This window comes from Hemitrygon akajei, chromosome 11 (genome assembly GCF_048418815.1).
Source record: "Hemitrygon akajei chromosome 11, sHemAka1.3, whole genome shotgun sequence".
In the NCBI taxonomy this organism is placed as follows: domain Eukaryota; kingdom Metazoa; phylum Chordata; class Chondrichthyes; order Myliobatiformes; family Dasyatidae; genus Hemitrygon; species Hemitrygon akajei.
Window position 1 is genome coordinate 151,193,964 of NC_133134.1, and position 26,138 is coordinate 151,220,101.

The following is a 26,138-nucleotide window of genomic DNA, read 5'->3' on the forward strand; positions in this document are numbered from 1 at the left end:
CAGTATTGGTCATCCCAATATTAAATTGAATGCATATTTTGTCTTTTCTGTATTGCATGTCAGACAAGCAGCAAACAATTCAGAGATTGCAGAGGTAGAGCAGGCTGTGACAGTGTGGATGCAGAAGCTGACACCTGTTATTTGGGTGATGTCACTGAAATGCATTGTGTGCATGAGAAATGGAACAAAGATAAAATCTTGTGGGACACCACAGGAGATCATTAGTGACTGGTAACAAACTGTTGTTTCAGTACTGAGGCAGAAGCCTGATTGGAGGGGTTCTGGGAAAACAGGAACAAATGAAATTGGAATTGGTTTATTATTGTCACATGTACCGAGATACAGTGAAAACGATGTCTTGCTTACAGATCAGGTTACTGAGACAGAACAAGATAAAACAATAGTGGAATTCCACAGAAAAGGTGTAGTGCAGGTAAATAAGATGCAAGATCATAACAAGGTAGATTGTGAGGTCTAAAACTGTGGGAGATTGGAGATTGGTCTACAATTATAAGAGCACTGAGCAATTTATTATTAAACTACATACGTACTGCCTTATATTACCTTGAGATTAATTTTATTTATTTATTGAGATACAGTGAAGAATAGGTTCTTCCAGTAGTAATTCCCCAATTTAATCCTAGCCTAATCGTTGGAAAATTTACAATGACCAACTAACCTACCAACCGGTATGTATTTGGACAGTGGGAAGAAACCGGAGCACATGGCCATGAGGAGAACGTACAAACTCCTTACAGGCAGCAGCGGGAATTGAACACCGGTTGCCTGCACTGTAAAGCATTGCACTAAGCACTACACTGCAGTGCCACCCGACTATGCCACAATCCCATCCCTGTAGGCATTCACACTAAATACAATGAAACACAATGGAGTCAATGAAAAACTGAGGAGAAGGGTCAAATACTGGAATATTTGGAAGAGAAAATCTTTCTATGGCAAAGGTAGTACACTTGGTTAAGTTGTTCTTGCTGTGTACATAATGTTGAGCATTCTTTGCTCTCATACACATTGGCTGGAATTAAGTCACAGTGACAAATAAAAAAATTTCTACAAGGATGCTTCCAAGATTAATCTAGAGTAAGCACACCTAGATGTAAGGTGAAAAGTATTACATTTATGGAGACGTACAATGTACTGTGTATGTTAATCAAAATGGCTTCTTTGTTTTGTTAAGAGTAGGAATGCTTCTTTATATGATAAGTGCTTTCTCTTGCAGTTGTTTAGCTTTAGACTTGCTGATATCGGGATTGTATTCATTTGTTGACCAATAGGGAATGTTATTTTGTCTTGTGAGGCTGGGAGCTTGGGGGTTTTCGCGGTCTTTTCAGGGGAGTCAGGAAGAAGACGCCGAGGAAGGTGGACGTGCGCCGCACTGCTCGGTCTACCACCAGGGTGGTCCCAGGTGCAAGGACGTGGAGGTCGGAGGAAAGTGACGAGGGGTCGAATGGTTCGATGGTTGAGCTCCAACGATGTGCACTAAACTGACTGAACTTTGATAAGTTGGCGCCTTTTACTTTATTTTCTTTTCCTTCATATATATTGTATTGCATAGTACTCTTTTAGTTTTAGTAAAATCTTTAAAGTGTATTCCATAACGGTATTTGGTGTGAGTTTGATATTGTGTGTGTGCGCGCGGCATAAACTTGATTCTCACAGCACCTGCGTGTACGGGAGGTGCGGTTGGTGAGTGGCTGGATCTCCTTTTCCCCTAGACATATACCAGCCTGTTGGGTAAGTGTTACAGAGAAAAAAACCATAAACCATATGGTAGGCTCTTGATTAGTCAGGGTGTCAGAGGTTATGGGAAAAAGAGAGGAGAATGGAGTTGAGAGGGATAATAAATCAGCCATGATGGAATAGCAGAGCAGACTCGATGTACTGATTGGACTAGTTCTGCTCCTATGCCTTATGTCTTCTCTGCTAAACTGGAAGCTGGAGTGTCCTTATATCCTCCAACAGCAGAGTGAATAAAATACTTGCCTACCTTTATAGAAGGGTATGCAGTAGAAATTCATTATCAGTCGCTTGTTCTAAATGCACAATAAATAGTGAAGGCAGATTGATAGATAGATAGATAGATAGATAGATAGATACTTTATTCATCCCCATGGGGAAATTCAACTTTTTTCCAATGTCCCATACACTTGTTGTAGCAAAACTAATTACATACAATACTTAACTCAGTAAGAAAATATGATATGCATCTAAATCACTATCTCAAAAAGCATTATCTCAAATTTCATTTCATTTCAGAAATTTTGGAAGCAAACCCTAACATGTACATATGACTATATAGTGCGTCTAACACGTGTAACAAAGGGTGAATTTCCATTAGTCTTTGTTGGCTGGTGTATGGTTAACTATTATCATCATTCCTGGGTGTTATTATCTCTGAGAATCTAACCTGGACCCAACATATTGATGCACCTATAAGTTTAGTGGCTAAATTTCATTATACATTTAAGGATTTCTTGGTTATGGTTTCTTGCCTAAAACACTTGCAAATTTCAACAGATGTACCTTGGAAAGCATTCTAACTGGCTGCATCACTCTCTGGGATGGGGGTGCTACCGCACAGGACTGAAGTCAGCTGCAGAGTTGTAAGCTCAGTCAGCTCCATCAGGGGCACTAGCCACAGTAAAGTCCAGGATGTCTTTAAGGCGCAGTGTCTCAAAAAGGCAGCGTCAATCGTTAAGGACTCCCATCACCCAGGACACGCGCTGTTCTCATTGATACCATCAGGTAGGGGATACAGCAGCCTGAGGGCACACACTCAACGAGTCAGGAACAGCTCCTTCCCCACTGCCATCCGATTTCTGAATGGAGCCCATGAACACTACCTCACTACTTTTAAATTTTTTTTTGAACTACTTATTTAACTATTATATTTACACTTACTGTAATGCACAATTTTATTTTCTCTCTATTATTATGCATTGCATTGTACTCTTGCAAACAACAAATTTTATGACATACGTTGGTGATATTAAACCAGAGATTGATCCTGATCATTTTCACTTGACAGTTTTATGAAACAACTTTTCACTCAGAACCAATTCAATTGTTTATGGGAATAAAAACAGAAACTCCAAAACTCTTTGCCTGCACTGGAATCCATTAATAAAATTTTACACAAAACGAAGTAATCAATTCCCTTCTTACCGAAAAGGGTTGCACCTTGAGAAGCGCTCAGACCAAACTGGGATTCCAGGAACTTGGGCCCAAATGTGGACATGCCAGCGATCAGCGTAGCCTCTGTTGCTCCCGACAGGCAGAGAAAGATGAAAGTCGGATTCTTCAGCAACAGCAATGCTGACCTGTCATTTAAAAAGAAAAGTTTGTTAATGAACCTGGGTTTTAAGGTGTGTAAACAGATTGACAGTCAAATTCTTCCTCAAGTCTTTTCATTCTCCTTTACCATTCACTGTAATAACACCACAAGACATAGGAGAATTAGGCCGTTCTGCGTATCGAGTCTGCTCCATCATGGCTGGTTTATTATCCCTCTCAAGCCTTCTCCGCTGTAACCTTTGACACCTTTACTAATCAAGAACCTACCAACCTCCGCTTCAAATAGACCCATTGATCTAACTACCACAGCTGTCTGTGGTAATGAATTCCAGAGATTCCAGTGGTACAGTGGTTACATTTCTCATCTGCTTACAATTGAGAGACCAGACTTCAATTCACTCCCTAGTAACTGTGAAACTGTGGAGGCTGCTGGGTTCGAGTGGCTTCCCTCAGAGAGGCCACTGGATTCAAGTTGATGACCTTGGAGATGTCGAAATTCTGAGATTTATGGTTTGGACTGTAGTTCAAACTCACTGTTAGTTCATATTGGCCTCCTTCAGTTCTGTTTTCCTTGCCCTTTTTTCCTTGAGGTTGGGGGTTTGGGGTTTAATGCTTTCGCTGTGTGTGGTCGATCAGTTAGCTTTTGTGCGAGGGAGGGATTGGGATGTTTGGGGTTTGTGAGCTTTTGTTTCTTTTTTTCTTTTTGTGTGGCCAGGGGTTGATGTTTTTTCTTCCAACTACTCACTACTTTTTTCTCCTGTATTTTATGGCTATCTGGAAAAGACAAATCTCAGAGTTGCATTCTGCATGCATACTTTTGACAATAAAAAATTAACCTCTGAGCTCCCTAAAATTCCCATCGTAAATGTCTCAGTCTCCCTCCCTGTCCTCGATGACTCACCTCAATCTCCCCCTTTGAATAAGGCATTAATTTCTCTACTTTGGCCTGGTCTCAAATATTTGACTGGTTTCCACTGAACTCCTCTGGGGGCCTTTCTAACGGCAAAGGGAGTACATTTAATTAAGTTGTTGCTGTTCTGTTCACAATGTTGAATGTTCTTTGGTCTCTTACATAGTGGTTAGAATAAATCACAGAGAAATAAAAACTGCTTGTCTTGAAGTAAGTTTCCAAGACAATCCATGGTAAACACATCCAAATGCATGACATTGCCTCAAGGAATTAGATGTTTGGATCTTGAAAAGCAGCTGAAGTGGAATCGGCCGTGACTGCTGGTGGCAGGCTCATCTGTCACTTACCCAGATGTGACGTATCTTCATGAAGCGTGAGCTTTTTTTTTGACACATTCTGAATTACAGAAGAAGTGTATTCAAGATACCAGGTTATATTGATTTTTGGGCAAGGGGATGCATGTTGGTTTGTCATTGAAAAGTTCTGCATCAAAAGAGGCACAAGCTGTGGGAGAAACATCAGGACTTGCATATGGTGCATGTGTATGGTGGGACATGGAGGGTGAGGGGAAGAGATTCATGATCAGCTGCTGGGGACAAAGCGCAGTCTAGGATGGATGGTTAAGATTAGTAATTAATGGATTGTGATCAGGGTGGAGAGGGGAGAGGTGTTGGTAAGGGTCTGTTTGCGACTTAGATGACTTAATGAGTTTAGCAGTGCAGTTTAGATGGCAACCAACCTCAAGTTGAGAAATGCTCTTCCTCAGATTCCCCTTAAACCTCTTAAATCATTGTCTTAAACCTGCATCCCCTTGACTTAGACACCACCACCATAGTGGAAAGTTTCTTACTATGAATCTGATAACTTTGTATGCCTCTATTGGACTCTTCTGTTTCAAGGAAAACAAAGCCTATCCAGTTGCTCCTCATAAAGAAAGATTATGTCCCAGGCAATATCTCGGTGAATCTCCTCTGTACCCTCTCCCTTGCAATCATGTCCTTGCTATAGAGTGATGAGCACCAATGTACACAATCTTCTAGTCTGTAGCTTAACCAAGATTTTATAAAGTTGTACCCAGACCTTCCTGTTTAATATACTATTCACCAGCTAATGAAGACAAGCATCCCACATGCCTTCTTCACCCTGCTTTCCACCTGTGCTGCCATCTTCAGGCATCTTTGGAACAATCATTCCATGGTCAAAGTCACTTGGAGCTCATTTCTTCCACCTTCTGATGTTGGGTCTGAGCAACTGAACCTCTTGACCATGTCTGCATGCTTTTATGTATTGACTGAGTTGCTGTCATATGATTGGCGGAATAGTTATTTTCAGTAAGAAGCATTGTATGGAATAAAGTGGCCACTAAGTGTAAATCAGGGATGGTCAAATGGCAGAGTAGACTCGATGGGCTGAACAGCCTAATTCTACTTAATTGTGTAAATGCCTTATGGAATTAAACGAAGATTTAATCACCAGACACAAAGCATAGCCAAAGAGAACCTGGAAGAAATATTGTGGACTTCAAAATCCACATGATAAATCCCCAGATTTCTTTGTGGAGATTATTTTCATTATAATTCAATTGAATTGTGGTTTTCATGTATATTATCCACTCACTTCCACCCACCAACTAAACCCAAAATTGTGGCTAAGGATATATGCGTAGGAACACAGACAAAATGTTGATAGATTGAGGGAATGTGGCCTTTTTTCCTTGGAGCAACAGAGGGTGAGAGGTGACCCAATAGGGGTGTATAAGATGATGAGATACATTGATCATGTGGATAACCAGAGACTTTTTCCCAAGGCTGAAATGGCTGACACGAGGTGGCGTAGTTTTAAAGTGCTTGGAAGTAGGTACAGAGGGGATATCAGAGGTAAGTTTTTCACACAGAGAATGGTGGGTGCATGGAATGCACTGCCAGCAACAGCGGTGGAGACAGATACAATAGGGTCTTTTTAGAGACTCTTGGGTAGGTACATGGAGCTTAGAAAAATAGAGGATTATGGGGTAGGGTAATGTGCTGTAGATATCTATGTTCTATGTTCTAAATGCTGGAGAAACTCAGCAGGCCAGGCAGCATTTATGGTAAAGAGTAGACAGTCGATGTTTCTGCTGAAACTCTTCAAGACCGATGAAGGGTCTCAGTCTGAAATGTCGACTGTTTACTCTTTTCCATAGATGCTGCCTGGCCTGCTGAATTCCTCCAGCATTTTGTGTGCATTACTTTGGATTTTCAGCATCTGTAGATTTTCTTGTGTTTGGAATATACACAAGGATACATGGCTCTCGTGCTTTTTTACCAAAAAAAGAGGATAAAAAGGGAAAACTGTAAAAGGGAAAATTGTAATCAGGGGTCATCCACAAGCTACAGCCTCAGTAATATAGTGACAATCATGCACTTTCTCAAATGATTGCTATCAGTACTCATTTGTAATGTGGAATCATCTCCCAGTGTTTGATTTAGAATGCTTAAAAACAGCAGGATCTTTGCAAAAAGGATCTATGTTTTAGACAGCAGCGTCTACCAAGATGCAGGTAACAGAGGCAATTAAACAATGCCAGTTCCACATTGTGCACTACCTGGGTAGGTCCCTTAATGTTTTCCCAAAACCTGGCTCCAATGCAGTCTTCTGACTCCCATCCTTCAGTTGATGAACCTCCGAAACCCTCATCGCCATATAACGTTGGGACTCTAATTTACAAAAGAAAAAAGCTGTTTAGCTGTGGACTTAGCAAGACAATATACTGTTCTCATCAACCATGAACCTCAATGCCAACATCAAGACCACAAAGTGCATAAATCTTGAGTAACACACACAATATGCTGGAGGAATTCAGCAGGTCAGGCAGCACCAATAGAGGGGAATAAAGCATTTCTGTTTGGGGCTGAGACTAAATGGTCTCGGCCCAAAATGTCAACCGTTTATTCCTCACCAGCGATGCTTCCTAAGCTGCTGAGTTCCTCCAGTATTTTGTTGTCTGGATTTCCAACATCTACAAAATCTCTTGTATTTATTAGTACATAATTCTTTTCTCTTTTAAGCATATATAAATGTTATTTTTAAACTACATTTTATAATATTGTATTTTATTATGGAATAGCAATGTTTAGAAGGAAAAAAAATGGGAAATTAGTGTAAAATTAGAGCTTACAACATAAACACAATTTTGTAATAATCCTCTCAATGGTTTCCTTATATTGAATTTGTTTTGTTTCTGCAGTAACTGTTCATGATGAAGGTTAAAAGTTACCTTATGGCTTAGAAAAATGTGGATGTTAAATGATTTTGAATGTTTACTCTTTCTTTCTCTTCCTGAGATACTAAAGTTCAAAATAAATTATATTATCAGAGTACATGTATGTCACCTCATACAATCCGGAGATGCTTTTTCCTGTGGGCATTCTCAGCAAATCTGTAGCATAGTAACTATAATAGGAGCAATGAAAGGTCAAGTAGAGCATAGTAGACAACAAACTGTGTAAATGCAAATATCAATAAATAGCAATAAATAACAAAAGCATGAAATAAAAAGTCCTTAAGGTGAGATCATTGGTTGTGGGAAGATCTCAACAGATGAGAGTAGTTATCCTCTTTTGTTCAAGAGCCTGATGGTTGAGGGGTGGTAACTGTTTTTGAACTGTTCTTCAAGATGGCGCCAGCAATCATTGGTAACTTTCTGCTTGATGCAGAAAATTGTTCCAGATTTCCTCTTACGTGTATTACCTGATTTGAGTATTTCTGGCTTTTTCTGTCCTTGTTGGATTAGAACAGTAACTGTCTAATGCCAAAGACACAATTAACTCGGATCAATGTTTTAAACTGAAGATACAATTAGCTAGGAAACTAATGCCCCCATTTTGAAATAAGACTGTGTATAGGGTTATTGGAGTAAGCACCACTCCTGGAGAGAGCTGGCAACTGGGGGTGAAAATTCCTGACTTTCAATTATGGATTAACTTGCACAACTTTGTTTGATCTCAGGTTACATCACACGTCCCAGCACATCCTAGGATGTACCACAGGTGATAAAAGCAAAGCTTTTGCTCCGGAGCACTTATTTAACTTCCACAGGGTGGCACTCGTGTGCAGACTATGTACTCAGATGCTTATCTGGGCACCACCACGGTATCCACATTTCAGATGAACTCGATGTGTAAGAGTTCAGGATACAATCCACTGGGGGGAAAAACAGTAAAACAGAGATCACCGTCACTGATCTCTGCTTCTGAAGGAAGGATGAAATCGTGTATTACATTTTAAAAGCATGTCTGAAGCAGTGCCAAGTCAGCAATGGGTTGCTGCAGGTTATCTGAAGGAATGGTTCATTGCAAGCTATTTGTTCTGTAGAAGTAAAGCAACTTATTTATTTGTTGAGGTATAACGTGAAATAGGCCCTTTGAGACGTGCCACCTGGCAATACCCTGATTTAATCCTAACCTAATGAGAGGGCAACTTCCAATGACCATTTAACCTACCAATTGGTACATCTTTGGGCTGCGGGAGGAAACTGGGAGCATGCAGAGGAAACCCATGCAGCCCTAGGGAGAACGTACAAACTCCTTACAGGCTGTGGCGGGAACTGGACCCTTTTCACCTGTACTGTAAAGCATCGTGCTAACCACTATGCTATCAGTGTTGCCTGATCTTCCTCATAGTTGTAGGAGGTGCATATTATCACTGAGATGAGTGCAGTGGCCAAGATTTCATAGGATGATTGGAGGAAAGTATGAGAGGGCTGGTGTCAGAGGCAGTTGTTTCTTACACAGACAGTGGTGAGTGTGTGGAACGGGTGGTGGTAGAGACAGATGCATTTAGGGACACCTGCGAAACTCTTAGAAAGGCACATGGATTATTGAAAATTGAAGGGCTATATAGGAGAGAAGGTTTAGATTGTTCTCAGAATATATTAAAGGGTCAGCACAATGTTCTGGGCTGGAGGGCCTGTGCTGTGCTGTAGTGTTCTGTGATGATTCAATTAGGGGAAGTGCGCAGACACAGAGGCTCGTCATGGCGCAAGGCTGCCGAGAAGGTTCCGGGATAAAAGGGAGGCACTGCCTAGTGGAGTGGTCCTGGAAGGAGCATGAGCAAGGGTAGTAGTACGTAGGGCTTTGGCGAGGGCCAGCCGAGGCTAGGTAAGGAGGTAAGTTACTTTCAGATCTCTTTTTTTCTCCAATTTAAGAATGGTGGGTAAGACTGCAAGGCCAGTTTTCTGCTCGGGATGTCAGATGTGGGATATCCAGGAGACTTCCAGCCTCCCTGATGGCCACATCTGCACCCGATACGTCGAGCTGCAGCTTCTTACGGACCAAGTTAGGGAACTGGAGCTGCGGCTCGATGACCTTCAGCTTGTTAGAGGTGATCGATAGGGGTTACAGGCAAGTAGTCACACCGTGGCCACAGGAAGCAGATAAGTAGGTGACTGTCAGGAGAGGGAAGGGGGGCATCAGGTTGTACAGAGCACCCCTGTGGATGTCCCCTGAACAATAACTACTCCAGTTTGAGAACTTTTGAGGGGGGGGTGTGACCTACCTGGGGGAAATCAACAGTGGCCGTGCCTGCCTCTGGCACTGAGCCTAGCCCTGTGATTCAGAAGGTTAGGGAACAGAAGAGGATGGCAGCAGTAATAAGGGACTCTTTAGTCTGGAGGGCAGATAGACAATTCTGTGGACCTGAAAAAGAAACATGGATGGTAGTTTGTCTCCCAGGTGCCAGGGCTTGTGATGTTTCTGAATGCGTCCACAGTATCCTGAAATGGGAAGGTGAGCAGCCAGAGGTCGTGGTACATATTGGTACTAATGTCATCGGTAGAAACAGGGAGGAGGTCCTGAAAGCAGAATACAGGGAGTTAGGAAGGAAGCTGAGAAGCAGGACCTCAAGGGTAGTAATCTCAGGGTTGCTGCCTGAGCCGCACAACAGTGAGCATAAGAATAGAATGAGGTGGCGGATAAATGTGAAGCTGAAGGATTGGAGCAGGTGGCAGGGATTCAGATTTCTGGATCATTGGGACCTCTTCTGGGGCAGGTGTGGTTTGTATAAAAATGATGGGTTGCACTTGAATCCGAGGGGGACCAATATCCTGGCGGGGAAGGTTTGCTAATGCTATTGCGGAGGGTTTAAACTAGATTTGCAGAGGGGAACCAAAGTGAAGAGGCAGAGGATGGGGTGGTTGGTGCACAAGTAGAGACAGCTAGTAGGGAGTTTGTGAAGAAGGATAGGTAGATGGTAGAGCAAAGTTGAATTTAGCCTGATAGTTTGAGATGTGTCTATTTTAATGCAAAGAGTATCATAAACAAGCTGGATGAACTCAGAGCATGGTTCAATACATGGAACTTTGATGTTGTGACCATTGCAGAGAACTAGATGTCTCAGGGGCAGGAATGGCTGCTGAATGTACCGGGCTTTAGATGTTAGAAAAAGGACAGGGAGGGAGGGAAAAGAGGTGAGGGGTTGGCATTGATAATCAGGGATAATATCAGGGCTGCAGAAAAGGAGGAAGTCATTGGGGGGGGGGGGGCTTATGTAATGAGTCAGTGTGGGTAGAAGTCAGAACCAGGAAGGGGTCAATAACTCTACTGAATGTTTTTCATAGACCCCCCCCCCCCCCAAGTAGAAACAAGGACATCAAGGGAGGCAGATTCCAGAACGGTGGAATAATAATAGGGTTGTTGTGTTGGGAGATTTTAACTTTCCTAATATTGACTGGCATCTCCTTAGTGTAAGGGGTTTAGATGGGGTGGAGTTTGTTAGGTGTGTTCAGGAAGGTTTCTTGATGCAATATGTAGATAAGCCAACTAGAGGAGAGGCTGTACTTGATCCGGTATTGGGAAATGAACCTGGCCGGGTGTCAGATCTCTCAGTGGGAGAGCATCTTAGAAGTAGTGATTACAAATCTATTCCATTTACCATAGCACTGGAGAGGAATAAAAGCAGACAATTTAGGAAAACATTTATTTGAGGTAGGGGGAGATTTGATTCTATTAGGCAGGATCTTGGAAGCATAAATTGGAAGCAGATGTTCTCAGGGAAATACATTGCAGAAATGTGGCAAATGTTCAGGGAGCATTTGTGTGGCGTTCTGCATAGGTATGTTCCATTGAGGCAGGGCAAGAATGGTAGGGTAAAAGAACTATAGTGTATAAAGGATGAGGAAAATCTAGTTAAGAAGAAAAGAAAAGCTTAAGAAAGGTTCAAGAAATTAGGTACGGTTAGAACTCTAGAAAATTACAATATTGTCAGGAAGGAACTCAAGAATGGAATTAGGAGAGCTAGAAGGGGCCAAGAGAAGGCCTTGGCGAACTGGATTAATGAAAACCCCAAGACATTCTACAAGCATGTGGACAGGAAGAGGATCAGATGTGTGAGAATAGGACCAATCAGGTGTGATAGTGGAAACATGTGCATGGAGTTGGAGGAGGTAGCGGAGGTACTTAATAAATACTTTGCTTCAGTACTCACCAAGGAAAAAGACCTTGGAAATTGTGCGGATGACTTATAGCGGACTGAAACACTTGAGCATATAGACATTAAGAAAGAGGATGTGCTGGAGATTTTGAAAAGCATTAAGTTAGATAAGTCGCCTGGACCAGACGAGCTATACCCCAGCTACTGTGGGAAGCATGGGAGAGATTGCAGAGCCTCTAGTAATAACATTTGCAACATCAATAGGGACAGGAAAAGTACTAGAGGATTGGAATGTTGGCAAGTGTTGTTCCTTGTTCAAGAAAGGGGCAATCAGCATAGCTTTGTCAAGGGCAGGTTGTGCTTTACAAGCCTGATTGAATTCTTTGAGGATGTACCAAAACACATTGATGAAGGTAGAGCAGTGGATGTAGTGTATATGGATTTCAGTAAAGTATTTGATAAGGTTCCCCATGCAAGGCTTATTCAGAAAGTAAGGAGGCATAGATCCAAGGAGACCTTGCTTTGTGGATCCAAGGAGACCTTGGCTTGCCCACAAAAGGCAAAGGGTGGTTGCAGATGGTTCATATACTGCATGGAGGTCAGTGACCAGTGGTGTTCTGCAGGGGTCTGGGTTTTCTGGGACCCCTCCTTTTTGTGTTAACAGCAAACTTACTAAACCATCCTTCTACTTCTTCATCCAGGTCATTTATACAAATCACAAAGATTGGAGGTGTTGTGGATTGTCTGGAACATTGCCAGAGGTTACAGCGGGATATTGATAGGGTGCAGAACTGGGCTGAGAAGTGGCAGATGGAGTTCAACCCAGATAAGAGTTAATTGGTTCATTTTGGTAGGTCCAATTTGAAGACAGAATATAATATAAATGGTAAGACTATTGGCAGTGTGGAGGATCTGAAAGATCTTGTGAGCTGTGTCCATAGGACACTCAAAGCTGCTGCACAGGTTGACAGTGTCAAGAAAGTGTATGGTGTGTTGGCATTCATCAGCTGTGGGATTGAGTTCAAGAGCCATGAGATAATGTTACAGCTATATAAGATCTTGGTCAGACCCCACTTGGAGTACTGTGCTCCATTTTGGTCACCTCACTACAGGAAGAATGTGGATACTATAGAAAGAGTGCAGAGATTATGCATCTGATTTTTGGTATCAGATGGGGTGGTTTGAGTGTCTCAGAACCTGCTGATCACCTGGAATTTTCATGTACAATAGTTTCTAGAGTTTACAAAGAATGGTGCAAAAAACATAAAAACACAGTGAGTGGCAGTTCTGTGGGTGAATATGCATTGTTAATGAGAGAGGTCAGAGGAGAATGGGCCAGACTGGTTCAAGCTGACAGGAAGGTGACAGTAACTCAGATAACTATGCGTTTAAACAGTAGCATGTGGAAGAGCATTTCTGAATGCATAACACATCAAATCTTGAAGTGGATGGGCTGCAGCAGCAGGAGCCTGTGAACGTACACTCAGTGGCCACTTCTTTAGGTACAGCAGGTGCAGAGTATGTGTTGCATTTTTAACTGTAGTGTCGTTGCAAAGGATGGGGACAACAAAAGAGTTCACAGTGTAGTTTTTGATGCTCAGCCAGTACTAATACCAATGAAACAATAATTCTGAGTCTAGGAAATCACTAAATCAAGAATTAGTTACAAGATCCTAAAAGTAACAGATACAGGAAACTGATTAAAGGAAGTACTGATTCTCAATTGCTTTCCAAATTCCAGTTGTTTGATAGCCTTTGTTTCCCTTAGCAACGGGCCTGGTTTGTGTTAACTGCGAACTCCACAGCACAGAAGCTAGTTTCTGGATTATAGCTCTATTTTCATAAAGTGGATTTATGGATTCATCAAAATATAGAGACACGTGTTATTCTTCTTATGGCATCAGGAAAATTTGCCCCACAGACAAAGAGGGAAGAAGGGGAGCAACTTGCTGGGCCAAGTGAAAGATTCACAGTCCTTTTTTCTTACAAACTAGATTCATGATTTCACTGATTCCAAGAAACAATAATTACATTTCTGTGCAGGCAGAAGGAGGACTGAAAGCAGTTGTAACATAGCAACCAAGTTCACGAGTACTCTGGAATTGAGATCTTGGTGTAGGACCCCCTACTCAGTTCACAGTGGTGTTGGGCAAAATACGGTCTGTACAAAGATAGGCAAATGAACACAGAGAGGAAGAAAATCCAAATGAAAATGACTTGTGCTTGTTTTTGTGTTTTGACAAGAAAATTGGAACATTGAAATTCAGTCACTTGAAGATTACCCAGGAGATTTCTCTACATTTTTCTTTCCAACAAATATACTTATAAATCAAAACCATTATCCTGAATATGTTCAATGTGTGGTATCATCAAGGCCTGCATAACTGAGGTAAAGCTGAACATTGAGGAGAAGTCCAGAATCTCACTCCTCATTTTAGTCCTAAGCCTTATTCTGCTATTTGCTTCTTAATGCCCAAATGGGGAAAATATTTCTTAGCAATTTTGTTTCTCTAAGATTACATCTCATTCTTCTAAAAGCTAGGAAATAAAGACCTTGTTGACTGAACTCACTTGGTTGCAAAATGCCAGCTCTCCAACTCAGGAATCAGCTGAATGAACTTTGCTGTACTCTATCTAAGGCAGCCATTTCTTTCCTTTGCTAAGGAACTCCAATATCATAGGCACTGCCAGCGCAGGTATGGAATGCAGTTATCAGCTGTAATACCGTTGTCTGATAGTTTGAACATAAAGATACAAGAAGATTACTAGGTGTCCTCAAAACTTATTCTGATTAGGAATCCATGATTTTAGAAATTTAACCAAGTAAATCTTAAGGATTAGAAGGGGAGTCAGGAACTGAGAGGGTGTTAAAATATAGTTCAAAGTACACTTATTATTGAAATATGTACACAATATACATATATTGTATATGTATATTATATACAATATATGTATATTGTATTTGTATGTTACGTAGTCTTGATGTCAGATCTTGGGCTGAAATGTCAACTCTCCATTCCCATCCACAGATGCTGCCTGACCAGCTGAGCTCCTCCAGTACATTGTGTGTACTGCTCTAGATTTCCAGCATCTGTAATCCCTTTGGTGTATACAATATATAATCCTGAGATTTGTCTTTTTACAGGCAAACATGAAACAAAGAAACACAAAAGAATCCATTTAAAAAAGCAAAACAACTCGTGCAAACAATAGAAGTAAGCAAATAATATTTAGAACTGTAGTTCATGAACGTGAAGCGACAGACACAAAATGCTAGAGGAACTTTGCAGGTCATGTATGGAAGGAGATAAACAGTCGACATTTCAGGCCTAGCCCCTTCATCAGGACTGGGGAAAAAATACGAGAAGTCAGAGCAAGGAGATGGAGGAAGGGGAAGAAGTAGTACAAGGTGGTAGGTGATAGGAGAGGAGGACCGATGAAGAGCTGGGAAGCTGATAGTTGAAAGAGATAAAGAGCTGGAGAAGCGGGAATCTGATAGGAGAGGGTAGAAGATCATGGAAGAAGGGGAGGTGGAGATAGGCAGGTAAGGAGATAAGGTGAGGGAGGGAAACAGGAATGTGGGAATGGTGAAGGGGAGGGCAATTACTGGAAGTTCGAGAAATCGACGTTCATGGGATCCGGTTGGAGGTTACCCAGACGGAATAGAAGGTGTTGCTCCTCCAATCCAAGTGCGGCATCTTGCAACAGTACAGGCGGCCATGGAATGAGCAGCAGAATTGAAACGGGTGATCCTGGTTTTCCTGGCAGAAGGACAGTAGGTGATCCGTGAAGCGGTCTCCCAATCCAAGTCAGCTCTCGTCCATTTACAGGAGACCACACTGGATAATCCCAACAGACTCTCAGGTGAAGGGTCACCTCAACTGGAAGGACTGTTGTGAGGGAGGAGGTGTAGGGGCAGGTGTGGCACTTGTTCTGCTCGCAAGGGTAAGTATCAGAAGGGCTATCAGAGGGAAGGGATGAATGGACAAGGGAGCTGCGTGGGCAACCATCCCTGTGGAAAGCAGAAAGCGGATAGGAGGGATAGATGTGCTTGGTAGTGGGATCCATTGGAGATAGCAGAAGTTTACAGTGAATCATGTGCTCGACACAGAGACAGCTGGGGCTCATAGCCATGGAACATAGTAGATTTTAAGGAAAGTATTCCAGCTGCAGCCTAACCAAAAAAGCCAAAAATTGTGGCCAAAAGTGCAGAGATTCAAGCTTTCAGCACAGAAATACTGACACACTCTGGGCAAAATGTTTTTCTGCACCGAAGTTTTAAACTTGTTTACTTGAAACAGACACAAAAGATTGCAGACAGGGAAGTGCACATGTTGGAATCTGGAGCAAAAAAAATAAACTGCAGGAAGCGGATCAAGAAGTACCTGTGGAGGGAAGGGATAGTCAACATCCTGGGCCGAGTTGAGATGCTGCAACAGGTTTAACTTCTCACCAGAGCGGGGTGAATCGTGCTGAACGAATGATTACTGAGCAGATTTCATCCAGCCGAGTTGTCACAACAAATGGCTGCAGCGACACCCAGAAATATGTTTAGTTTATTTTAAAATCAACAAATCCTGAAGAGCTGGCCAATCTTCAGTTTGAGATTCATGAACTTTTATTTGTCAGCACCTTTTAAACAAGCTTTTCGTCAACCTCCAACTCAATCCAAATTAACTATTCAGAATTCAAGTTCACATTCACTGAAGTGTAAACTATATTTGGTATTTTATTCAGGTCTCACCCGGAGTCAGACAGGACACCTGGTTGAGTGACAACCTCTTGCTCAATATTGGTAATAGTCCAGAGTTTCTGGGAAGAGGAAGGAAGGCAAACGTCCAGCAGTCTTTATTAGAGGATTGACAATGTAGACCAGGGGTGTCAAACTCATTTTAGGTCACGGGCCGGATTGAGCAAAATGCAGCTTCATGCGGGCCGGATCAGTCGGACGCGTGCGAACGCAGCTTTCGTTGCCTCCGTTTTTTCAGCCTGCTCTCATGTGTCTCAATCTCTGCTATAACTACAAAGTGTTTCACTTTACAAATTCTGTTTCTTATGAAGAAGACTGCCGAGCAAGACTGCCGAATAAACACTAAAAACCCTGAAAACCTGGTACCTGAATAAACTCAGCATTAGCCATATCATACGCCATAGGCGCTTCGATTACTGGGGCCAGCTTTAAGAGTAATTAGATATTGTCTCGCGGGCCAAAGATAATTCCACCGCAGGCCGGATTTGGCCCGCGGGCCTTGAGTTTGACATATATGATGTAGAGAGTCAGCAGCTTTAAATGCCTGGGCATTAACATATCAGGTGACCTGTCCTGAGCACAGTGCTTAGATGCAAACAAGAAGGAAGGCGTGCCTTAATCTCCTTAGCAAGTTGAGATGATTCAGCTTATTACTGAACACTCTAACAAAACTCTACACATATACTTTTGAGAGTATCTTGACTGGTTGCATCTTGGTCTGGTATGGCAATTTGAATACGTGAGAATGCAAGAAGCTACAGGGAGTGATGGAAACAACCCATGATATCATGAGCACATCGCTCCCCACTACTGGAAGCAATTACAAGAAGCGCTGTCTCGAGAAGGCAATGCCCTACTATTCAGGCCATGCCATCTTCTTCACTGGGCAGCAGGAACTGAATCCTCAAGCCCCACACTACCAGGTTCAAGGACAGCTAATTCCCTTCAACCATCTCGGTCTTGAACTAACTGTCTCAACTCTTAGCGCTAAAGTGGACTTTGATTTTGTTTTTAATTGTGTCCTTTCTTTTTAAGTTGTATGTAATTTATGGTTTCTTGCGATGCAATTCTCTGATGCAATGTACCTGTGAAGCTGCTGGAAGTATTTCATTACACCTGTGCACAGACATACATGACAATAAGCTTGACTTTGACTTCACATTGAATCAGATTTTAAAGATTAAATCTTTATTCTAATATATTTTTATGTCTGTCATTGCCACTCTCTCATTCTAATACTTAGGACTTAGGGATCTCATTGAAACCTACCGAATGTTGAAAGGACTAGATAGGGTGGATGTGGAGAGGATGATTCCTTTGGAGGGCACAGCCTCAAAAATTGAGGGGTGATCCTTCAGAACAGAAGTAAGTGGAATTGTTTTAGCCAGAGAGTAGTGAATCTGTGGAATGTTCTGCTAAAGACTGTGGTGGAGCCTAAGTCTGTGCATGGATTTAAGGTAGAAGTTGATCGTTTCCTGATCGGTCAGGGCATCAAAGGATGTGGAGAGAAGACAGGTGTATGGCGTTGATTGGTATCTGGGATCAGCCATGATGGAATGGTGGAGAAGACTCGATGGTTGAATGGCCTAATTCTGCTCCTATGTCTTATGGTCATTTTTTCCACTTTGCTCACTTCTTTTAAAATTTCTTGACCCTTATTTCCAGGGTTCTAAACTAGGCCCAATACCCAGTCCCACTACTCCATCTGTCAACTCTTTGATGGAAGGCTATCTTCAACTTCACTTTGTCAGCTATGGAGGAATCCTTTATCCTGCTGAGAACTTGTGTTTTAAAGGAATTATTCCCCCATTGCTAATAAACTTCTGGTCAGAGTGTGGTCAAGCTGACACGGTTAGGAGGGTAAATGGACTGGAAACTCTAATCTTCATTTCCTAATTGTAGTTGTTGCACAGCACCAGGTTTAATTAGCCAGTATACACAAAAATGGACTGGAATCTTATTCATTTTACAGTCTGGCTGTTTAATATTCACGTAATGAAATGTTGAAACAGAGGTGATATGAGTGCATATTTCTTTTACAGTAGTTTTTCTACGTTCCTTTTTTAGCTAGTGCAAAAGACTTCCACAGTTGATATGCCTGCCTTCAAAAAAAATGGATTCCAGGGTCACAATACAACATGCTCATCTAAGAACTTTCTCTAACTCGGTTAGCTAATCTACTTCTGCTGCTTTTTATGTGGAGGGATCCAGATTCCAAATGCTCCTAGGCTGAAAAAGTTTCCACTCAACTCTCGTTGGAATATCTTACATTATGGATGGATCCTAGATATGGAGATCTCTGCAAAGGGAGCTAAGTCCTTCTCATTCTTGTCTGGGCTGCTCATAATTTTATGCATCATTTAGATTTCCCATCACCCACCACTGCTCCAAAGAGAAGGACTCCCAGCTCAGCCAATCTTTCGCTAGTCCTGACATGTTTTTTAAACTTCTCCAGTGCTGCTGCTTCCTTCTGTAACAAGGTGATTGCATGGACTGGTCCAGCTATGGTCTAGGTTGCAATATGAACTCCCTCTCATTATAATAACCTTGCCTTTTTAATAACCTTATCTATGTAAATTAGTATACCTCAGGGATCTTTTAATTATTTTTTGCAATACAGCGTGGAATAAGCCATTCCAGCCCTTCAGGTATGTCACAAAGCAGCTCCCCATTTAACCCTAGCTAACCTACCAAACAGTACTTCTGTTTTGGACTGCGAGGAAACCAGAGTACCTGGAGGAAACCCACATGGTTATAGAAAGAACGTACAAACTCCTTACAGGCAGCAGTGGGAATTGAACCTGGTAGTGCGAAGCAATGTGCTAATCACTATGCTACCATGCCGCCCTATTCCCCCCTTCTGTATCTTCTGGATATGCACCCAGCATCGTCTGTTCCTTTATACCCTCCCTACTATGTAATTTGATAATAACATTTACTTTGAACTTTGATCATGTGCTCATTTGCCTCACAGCAATCGGTTAAAATTGCATGCATCACTTTCTTGATCATCTAACAGGCCTTTAATAACTTGTTGCGGTTAGTACCTTCCTGAAATGTTCACGGCGTCCAAGTAGTTTTAATATTTAGTGAAACAGCTTCACTGCGCACCAGATGAGATCTCAACAGAATCAAACCTGAGAAATGCAAAGCTTATCTCTGGGAGTGACTTCTTACTGCTTAACCACCTGGACCCAGGTTCCGTTCTTCCGGCTGCGTGACACAGCCCCAGGAAACAGTGCAGTCGTGTTTCTTTAGGTGTGGCCTCAGAATAGATGCTAGGCTTCCGGGCCTTTGCTTGCAGAGATGTAGCTCATCTCGCGTCACATTGGAGTGCACATTGAATCACCGGCCGCCATAAGCGGGACATCCCAGTGGCCAAACATTTTAATTCCAATTCCCATTCCCATTCCAACGTGTCAATATTCCTGTGCGAAGATGAGGCCACCCTCAGGGTGGAGGAGCAACACCCTATATGCTGTCTGGGTAGCCTCCTACCTGACAGCATGAATATCGCTTTCTCTTTCTGGTGAACAAACCCCCTCCCCTCTTCCTCTCTTCCTCACTCTGACCTTTCACTTTTCACCTGCCACATTACTTCCCCCTGGGACCCCTCCTCCTTCCCTTTCTCCTTTTGTTCACTCTCCTTTCTTTCAGATTCTTTCCTCTCCAGGTCTTGACCTTTCCCACTTACCGGGCTTCACCTATCACCTTCCGGTTAGCCTCGTTCCCCTCTCCCCTCATCCCACCATTGCATTCAGGCATCTCCCCCTTCCTTCTCAGTCCTGAAAGAGAGTCTCAGCCTGAACAATCAAGAGATTCACTGCCAGAGAATATTCATTTCCATAGATGCTGCCTGATCTGTTGAGTTCCTCCAGCACTTCGTGAGCGTTATATTGAATAATGTTGTTTTCAAGAGGCTCTGATTGACTGGGACACTGGGGTGCATGCAGAGAAGGTTCAGATTTGTAAGCAAATCTTGACAATAATACCAAGACCCTTTGCTTTTCCATCCTTGTTGTTATAATGTAAAATTCAGTTTCCTCACTGTATCAGTCTGCTTGTTAGCATTCATGGACATGTTACAGTCTGAGAAGAATTGATAATGCATTAATTCACTTGGATTCCATCATTGTTATTCAGAAGCATTCTGCAATGAAACCAAATCAGTTAGGAATGTTTATATAACACGTTAACAAACTAGTTTTGTGACCATAACTGACATACGGTATTCTTGATTAAGGTGGAGATTGAAAGGGTAGGTGTGGTGCTGTTTTTGAAATAACAAGCAGTTGAATCAGCTTTGCGTTGTAAAAAATGTTGCAGCATAGGTACACCACGTTTGGGCCATTGTTAAACAGTTCAGTACAATCTAAGTCAAGTACTGACAGAACACTTGAATTTTTTTTTTCTTTTCCTTCAGTTGTTGAGCTCTTTCAGTGAAATTTGCACCTTTGTTTTAATATTCCTGAAACAGATTAGACACATTTCTTGAGTCCGTCACCTGCCTAACTATCCAACTTCCTAGACATTTCGGAGAAAGCTGGAAGTCATTGTAGGTGAGCTTGTAGACAAAATATCTCAACTTAATAAAAATAGCCCTGTACTTCCCTTTGAACTGACTCTTTCTTATAAAATCTCTTTCCGTTGGTGCTGCACGCAAACCCATATTGGTATGTCGAGCTCATTGCAGGATGCTGCACTGGCCACATACTCCAGAGCACAGAGAATATGAGTTTAACCGCATATTGTGTAAAATGTCTATTCATTTACATAATTTCACCCAATATGGGGTGGGAATGGTAGATATTGATGTGGCAAAAATATTATAAATATTTGTATCTGCAATACAGGACATCAATAATATGGGTGAGAGCTACACTGGATGTAAGCTATTGAAACCTGTTGTATCACTCCTGGAGATTTTGGCCAACAAACAGTGTGCTGGAGGGGTTCAGCAGGTTGAACAGCATCTGTGAACCTGACACAGAGGTTTCACGCAAAGTGTCAACAATTCCTTTCCAGGGCAGATGCTGCTTCACCTGCTGAGCTCCTCCAGCAGAGAGCTTGTTGCTGTATATTTCAGTATCTGAATCTCTCATGTCCCCATATACCTGCTCTGTCACCCATATCGTCTTCTGTACTTTAACCCACAGCACAGATTCCTTCCTGTCATAGTCCAGTCCCCTGGATGCAAAGACCAATATTTCATTAGCATTCTTAATGTTGTAATTATTTTCTTTATCTGTTCATTAACTTACAATGAATAATATCCATCAAAACTGAAGTCATTTGTGTCCACTGTTCCATTTGGAAGTACTCTGCTTTATTTTGTCAGATCTAATATGAATAAAATGACATGCTCTTTCCAAATATTTTCCATGATTTTGAGCATTCATTTAATCATTGCAATCTCGTGCTTTGATTCACACAGCTTATATTGCTGGCCAAAGTAAACTGACATATTTTGTTTCCGGTTTATCATTAAAGCCAATCACATAGAGTAAACAGTGGAAACCTACACAAATTTTTGAGGCACTGGACACCACTGTTCTTGCCAATATGACTACTTGCTCATTATCCCTATTGTCCCCCAATTCTTAACCAAGTTCCAAATCAAGTCGGTAATACGACTTCTCATTTGGGGTTCAATTTGGCAAGCATTAACTTAAGTAAGACTTGCATTAAGTTCCTTTCGGATGTGTATATAAATAACATCATGAAACATTGTCTTATTCGTTGTCTTACTACCTTCACACATTCACATTTGCTTCAACCAATTGAATAAAAGAACCTCTCAGAGAACCACAACCTCATTGTGGTTTGGAGGCTTGCATGCGTCAATGGCCTGTGTAGCTGTGTGGGCTGGAGTCAGGCATTTATGCTTTGACTTTTGGTAGGGTCACCCATGCCAAACAGGTCAGAGGGTAGAGGACAGACTAAGAGTGGTCCACCAGTCCTCCGGGTTCAGTGGTTCAGCTCAGGGCTAACAACCATGACTGGTAAAACAAAATCTTTACACAAACAGCAATGAAGGACCCTTCTACACGTGAGTGCGATAGTATTCCTGAGTCTCCAGCTGGGACTTGTATGACTGACAGTAGTGAAGACCAAGGGGAAGTTACTGGCATGATGCAGGAAGACCTGAACACTGCCAGTGATAGACGACCTTCACTGTTGTCCCAAACACCAGCGGTGTAATGGGTAGTAAGTTAATAAAAGAAACAGCATTCAAATTCAGATTCTTACCTTCCAAATTTAATTCATTAAGACAAGCATTCAAAATTATTCTGTATTTTTCTATTAAACCTACCTTGATACTTTAACTGACGCATTTAGTACATCACATAAATTAAACATAAATGTAGACAATATGATGCCCACCAGTCCATCATGTGGAAGTGCACTCAGCTTTGTCATACTAGCATTATGGCCGTACCTGGTAGTTGTCGAGGGTAACCAAGGATTGGGATGGAGACGAGGAAGGCCACTGCTCCAGCTCCAAGGAATCCGATCCACCACGCGCCAACCCACAGCGGGTTCTCAGGTGTAAGGTTAACCCTGCATTCACCAAGGCCAGCTGTTAGTTTCACTCCATTCATAAAATTATTCAAATTGGAAATAAAATTTTCAAGACAAAACATTTATAAAAAATTGTCAATTAGTCAATTGCTCATATCCTTAAAAATAGTTCAATGCATTTCAAATATTCCAGAGCAGAAAAAGAAAAGGAAGAAAAGATACTTACACTCAGTAAGTATCTTTATGAGGTACACCTGGTCATTAATGCAAATATCTAATCAGCCAATCATGTGGCAGCGTAAAAGCATGGTTGGGTGGTTCAGTTGTTTGTCAGACCAAATATCAGAATGGTGAAGAAATGTGATCTAAGTGACTTTGATTGTGGTGCCAGGCAAGGTGGTTTGAGTATTGCAGAAAGTGCTGATCTCTTGGGATTTTCATGCACAACAGTCTCTTGAGTTTATAGAGAATGTGTGAAAAACAAAAAGAAACATCACTTGAGCTGCAGTTCTTTGAGCAAAAATGCCTTGTTCGCGAGAACGGACCGAGGAGAATGGCCAGACTGGTACAAGCTGATAGGAAGGTGACGGTAACTGAAATAATCATGTGTTACAACAGTGGTTTACTGAAGAGCACCTCTGACTGCACAGCATGTCGAGCCCTGAAGTGGATGGACTACAGTAGCAGAAGAGCACACCGGGTTCCAGTCTTGACTGCCTATGTATATAACACCTCTAATTCCCTTTCTGAACATCCTAAAGTGCTTTACAGCCAAGTAAGAACAGCAAGACATGCAAGCTGAACTCGGTGAGTTCCCACAGATCATGAGCAGATTATTTTAAAAGAGTGATGACTAAGCAGTGGCCAGGATGCTACAAATTACTTCCTTTGGTTTCTCAATTTAGAGCCGCAGCATCATTTATGTTCACCCTAGAGATTAAAAAGCCCTTTGGCGCAAAGACTTCGCTGACCAACCTCATCTCAGCAGTACAGCTTCCCACAGTCCTCCCTATGCTTTTATAGTGAGACCTGAACGCACCAACTCTGACTCTATGGGTCACCAACCCTACGGGTGAGAACGTTACCTGTAGTTCACACAGGATAGTGTATAAAAACACTCCTACAATTAGCTTCAGAACCAGATAGCAAACCACACGTAACTGAACTTGCAAAGATAAAGCACATTGCTGCTAGCGGAGCAGGTGGTGTAAAGCAGCTGAATTGAAATGTACAGATAATTATTCTGCAGTCACAAGAGACTATTTCATCCACTATTCATTCAAATTAAACATTTCTTCAATGTTTTGACCAGAGAGTTCGATGCTCACAGCATACAGATATATGAATTAGGAGTAACAGGTGGGTGTTTAAGGTTACTTTGTCATTGAATCAGATTAGGTCTGATCCGATTGTAACTCTAACTCCAATTGTACATCAGTCACTTTGATGGAAAATGACACCTTAAATAAGCAATCACTTAAGGCAAGAGACATTACACAGGAAGGCCTGGATAACCCCTAGAGGCTCGTAGGTCTAGATTCTCAAACAACAGGAAACATATTCTCCACGTCCACCCTGTGAAGAATTTTCAGGCTCTTTTATCTTTTTCAAAACTCTATAGAATACAAGAGTTGCCTGTCTGACCTGCCCATTCCTTACATTAATCGAGTAAATCTTCTCTGAACTGCTTCCAGTACATTCACATCCTTTCTTGCATAAGGAGACCAACACGTACACAATAGTCTAAGTGCGGTCTTACAGATGGCTTATGTGATTGAAGTGCAATTTTCATACCACTGTGCTCACTTTCCTTTGGCATTAAATGACAATATTCCACATGCCTTAATTACTAACTTTACTACATAGTACCTTTTGTACATCAGAACACCCATTCGTCCTCCGCATCTCTAAGTTCTGCAAGTGCCTCACACATACAAAATGCTGCAGGAAGTCAGCAGGTCAGGCAAACCTACAGAAAGGAATGAAGTGTCGACATTTTGGGCCGAGCCCCTTCATGAATCCCAATGAAGCGTCTCAAGCCGAAATGCCGACTCTTTATTTCTTTCCACAGATCCTGCCAGACCTAATGTGTTCCTCAGGATTTCCAGCACCTGTAGAATTTCTCGTGTTCACCATTTGGTAATATGCTTCCTTTCTTATTTTTCGAAAATGAAAAAAACTTCTCATTTTCTCACATTATGATTAAGTTGCCAAATCACTGCACACTCACATTACAACCACGAGAAAGTCTGCGAATGCTGGAAATCCGAGCAACACACACAAGGTGCTGGAGGAAGCAGGCCAGGCAGCATCTACGGGAAAGAGTACAGTCGACGCTTCTGTTGCTTGGCCTGTTTAGTTAATCCAGCACTTTGTGTAGTTGCTCACTCATCTGTCTGTATTCATTTGAAACCACTTTATGACCTTCATATGACAAACTTCCCTACTTGTCTGTGTATCATCAGAAAAAGTTAGCAACTGTAATTTTGATGCCAAAACATACATTCAAGGATCTGAGTAATCTGTAGTGGACACAGAATAAATAGATTTGGATCAAATAGTCGGTTGCGTAATTATCGGCAAACATTTTCACTTGGAGCCAACAGGGTGTCAAATACTGCACTTTTTCTTGACCCTTGTCATATCCATTTGAGACAGCTTTTTGGAACCTGATAAACTGTGTCCCAAAGGCCACCTGCCAGAATGTGGCTCAGATTCTAAATGGATTTTCTTCTTTTCAGAGTATTAAAATCACTTTTCTTTCACATGCAATATTTTATAACTGAGTTGTATTTAATGGTTGAATTTCTTTTCAATGTGGTAGATTGCACAACGTTGCATGGACATTCACTTAATTGAAGGTCTTTAAACGAGATTACCAGCATAGAATTAAAGGACCCTTGTGGTCATGGTTTGGTAGTTGGTTAGGAAACACAAAAGAGAATGTGAATTAAGATTATAAGAATGTTTAATAGTTGAAATGTAACATTTGGGGATCCCCTGGAAACTACATTGGGGTTTCAGCTTTGTGCTGTATAGATTGGTCACCTGTTTGAGGAACTGGACGATTCTATGTTGAAATTTGAAGAAGAGGTTAAGATACAATTTATAGCAAACTTCATGGATGGGAGCGGAACGTGGCAAAGGTCATATTAAATTCATGAGCAAAACTGTAGCGGATGGAGCTCAATGTAAGGATGTGTTAGGTTAGCCACTTTGATCCCAAGAATGATAAGA

General features: G+C 41.8%; 1 protein-coding gene across 10 annotated transcripts in view; it reads right to left on the reverse strand.

The window, feature by feature from the left end:
- Positions 1-26,138, reverse strand: part of slco4a1 (solute carrier organic anion transporter family, member 4A1) — a 229,844-nt gene that overhangs the window by 23,580 nt on the left and 180,126 nt on the right. For all 10 annotated transcript variants that reach the window (XM_073061927.1, XM_073061931.1, XM_073061925.1 and 7 more), the window contains 3 exons: positions 22,819-22,940; positions 6,807-6,918; positions 3,184-3,338 (listed from right to left, as the gene is read on the reverse strand). In XM_073061927.1, the coding sequence (XP_072918028.1) occupies positions 3,184-3,338; positions 6,807-6,918; positions 22,819-22,940 (389 nt within the window). The remainder of the gene's footprint in view (positions 1-3,183; positions 3,339-6,806; positions 6,919-22,818; positions 22,941-26,138) is intronic.